The sequence below is a fragment of the Etheostoma spectabile genome, chromosome 8, assembly GCF_008692095.1.
Source record: "Etheostoma spectabile isolate EspeVRDwgs_2016 chromosome 8, UIUC_Espe_1.0, whole genome shotgun sequence".
Taxonomy (NCBI): domain Eukaryota; kingdom Metazoa; phylum Chordata; class Actinopteri; order Perciformes; family Percidae; genus Etheostoma; species Etheostoma spectabile.
The window spans coordinates 4,277,788-4,281,312 of NC_045740.1; the positions used below are offsets into that span (position 1 = coordinate 4,277,788).

At 37.4% G+C, this 3,525-nt stretch overlaps 1 protein-coding gene across 1 annotated transcript in view; it reads right to left on the reverse strand.

Annotated features, from left to right (window-relative positions):
- Positions 1-2,633: 2,633 nt before the first annotated feature.
- Positions 2,634-3,525, reverse strand: part of asb13b (ankyrin repeat and SOCS box containing 13b) — a 3,404-nt gene continuing 2,512 nt past the window's right edge. The window contains exons 5-6 of the mRNA XM_032524637.1: positions 2,938-3,129; positions 2,634-2,837 (exon numbers count right to left, since the gene is read on the reverse strand). Of these exons, the coding sequence (XP_032380528.1) occupies positions 2,689-2,837; positions 2,938-3,129 (341 nt within the window). The 3' untranslated portion in view covers positions 2,634-2,688. The remainder of the gene's footprint in view (positions 2,838-2,937; positions 3,130-3,525) is intronic.

Sequence of the window (3,525 nt, forward strand, 5' to 3'; positions counted from 1 at the left end):
CATGATCACTGTAACCAAATCAGCCATCTGTAATAATAAGATCCCTGAGGATGAAGCTGAACAGCTTCGGGCTCAAAGTGCTAACTTTCTTTTGAATGGTTAACCCCCACCACCTAATCTCAGTCGACATGAGAAAAAGGCTCTGGTATTGCTAAGCAAGGATGAGAACATTACCACCCTTCCGGCAGAAAAATGGAGATGCACAGTGGTTTTGAACACAGACGGAGGATCACTTTAGGGTAACCACCCTCTTGAGTGACCACAACACATATGAGATATTAAAGAGAGATCCCACACATAATTATGAGAAACAGGATATCAGTTGCTTACAAGCACTGGAAAAACAAAGAGTGACAGATCGCAACCTATAATACTGCCTGTATCCAGGAGATACCATACCTTGTCTGTATGGTTTACCAAAACATACATAAGGAAAACTATCCCCTCAGACCCATCATTAGCAGTATTAACTCAGTCACGTACAATATTGCTAAATACCTGGCCACTATATTAGCACCACTGGTTGGCAACACTAATCATCCCATACAGAATTCCAAGGACTTTGTGGACAAGGTCCGGGGACTCTCATTGGAAGCGGATGATACAGTGGTGTCATACGACGTTACACCCTTGTTCACATGCGTGCCAATTACCTCGGCAGTAGAGGCTGTGAAGGAACAATTGTGCCATGACCATACTTATACAACTTAATCCAGATCAGGTGGGCTCATTGTTGGAGCTATGTTTGAACACCACCTATTTTAAATATAAGAGAGGTGGGTTGAGACATCATTTGTTTTCAGCCTACAACATGGTTCTGAAAACCATTCCCAGGCCCTTTACAGATACACCATCCTGCTCCACCTCTTAAGCAGGGGGGAGACGCATTATCTGAAGCCGCTGGGACATCATCTTCTCTGGCAACACAAATGGACTACATCTTAGCAGTCATGTGACTTCATGCCATGAGATCATGTGACTGCCTTGTGTATTAAGGCCAGAGTTACTTCATGTGCACACTCAACAACTGATGAAGGTGTGTGGATGAACACTGAAACAGCTTGTATTTTATATTTTTAATCCAGTGTTTTTAAATTAAAGCTTTGTTGAGATTCCAAGGATATGTGTTTAGGAACTCATTGTTAAGGGCCCACCACACCCACATGGGTGTGGCGGATTTGGCCTTTGCTCAGGGTGAAGGTGGGGTCAGACTCCACGTGTAATAATAAACAAGATCAAAATGTGTTGCTGTAAGAAGTGCAAAGAGCTAACAAGAGAGTTTGTGTTGATGGACAGTCTGCTCACACCATCCTGAGAGGAGGTCTGGTTAGCATAGAAGTCATTTATGGTTGAGTTGCATCCTTCTTAATCAATCGAGGCAGCCATTTTTCTTGCAAACAAATGATTTAACTGCAATTAAATACTGAACTAAACATTAATTTGGTTGCCTTAAACATGACTCTAGTGGGAAGCTCCTGTTTTTGTGTTTGCTGGATTTGTAAGCAGGCAGTTGTTTGCTGACAGAACCTCTTGATAAGCTGATGGTACTGTACTGTCTAATTAACAATGCTGTCCAATTTGCTTGAAATTGAAATCTCTCTGTACCTTACTATCTAACTTTGAACAACTTGTTGTATGACTTTTTGGAGTGAGATCTCCACAGAGCCTTTTTTTTTTTTTTTTTTCCATCTTGTATATACTTAAATATTTGTTCTTACATTTTATATTTTATTCTTATATTTTGTTATTATAATTATTATTATTTCATGTATATTGTATGTATGTATATTTTGTGTGCTGCTGTAACACTGTAATTTCCCATTTTTTGGGGATCAATAAATCTATCTATCTATCTATCTATCTATCTATCTATCTATCTATCTATCAGACATAACTGGTCTAGATTTTACTTTTTAAAAGCTGCATCTTAAAACGTACAGTATGTAATTTCTCTGCAGCTAGAGGTCTTACTCAAAACCATTGAGGTAAACACGGCTTTTAATAAACTTTGCGAAGTATGCGTGGGATGTCTCCATTGTTAACCACCATTGCTGTTGAAAATGTATCTATTCACAGATATTTTTAATCTATTAATGTTTTATTCACATTACGTTTATTCAAGGCATAGCTGCAGTGTTTCCCACATAATTGCTTAGATTCTATTTGTGGTGCAAGCAAGCAAGCAAACATTAGCAAGCCGCTAAAATCACAATATCACAATATATTTCACATCAGTGTCTCCCCTGGCTAACTTAGCATTAGATTAGTCAACTAACCATACAGCTAATGTTACGTGGCTACTTTATTCATGGGTGAGTCTAGCACTGTTAACCACGGTCAAAACAATCATACTACAAATAACTTAATGAGCGTGTTTAACGTTGTTGTAACCTTATAATGTTATGGTATGGTTTTGCCAACAAGCATTAGCAACTTGTCAATGTAGCACATTGTAGTAAGCTGGATCAATATTGAAATATATCAATAAATTAGGTCTTTACTGGACCAAAAGATATGGTCCATGTCATTGATTAAAATAGCAGATTCCTCTAGGTTTGAACATTGTTGGAAAATTTTGAAGTTTAATTTTAAGATAATTTTAAGATAATTAAAGTATGCAACTTAAAATATACAGACATTTTAAAGCAGAAATATTACATAGTATACTTTTAAGTTTCCCATTGGTGATTACATTTTGATAACTGGAGGTGGCATGTAAGAAAGAAAACTTATGATGCGATTGGGCAAGCCCAGTTTGAAAACAACTTCACATGCTCTTGTGCCGAGCGCCCCTCTCACAGCCACTCTGCTGATCTGCTGTAGACTGAGGGGGTTATCTACGAAAGAGAAAATAACAAAGGTGACATTTTATCTGTACTCTTAGATTATGTTTATACTGGCAGTGACAGGATGTACACTTTAAACAAACAAACTTACTCTCATAGAACTCAAGGCAGAGATAAGCGGGAGATCCAGGACTGGTGTAGTGGATGGGTTTTTTGTTCAGGTTATCTCTGGCGTACACGTTCCCCCCAAACTCCACGAGTAGATCAATCAGGTCAATGCTCTTTGATTTGGCTGCATGATGAAGGGCCGTCTCATGTATCTTGGCAGCATTCACATTTGCCCCTTTGGAAAAGAAAGACATGTTATACTGTATCATTATAAATGCCATACTGTAATAATCGCATTATAAAGTAATATAATTAGCAGTTGGCTCTACACGCACACTATAGGCAACGTGCAGAGTTGTAGTTACCTATCAACCCACATACGGAGGATACTTTAAAATGGATATAATTACGTCATTCTCAATCAACTTTATTAAATAAGGTGATTTAAAAGATAAAGCCTTACAAAAACAAACTTACAGTGATCAATAGTTTAACACTGTGACACCTGATATTGTTAGTTGTTTACTTTATTCCTTTCTCAGATTAATTACATAATATCTTCTATTTTATGATTGTTCAAAAATAATCTTGAAATGCAATCCAATTGACTAAACAAACTTTAAAAAAAAAA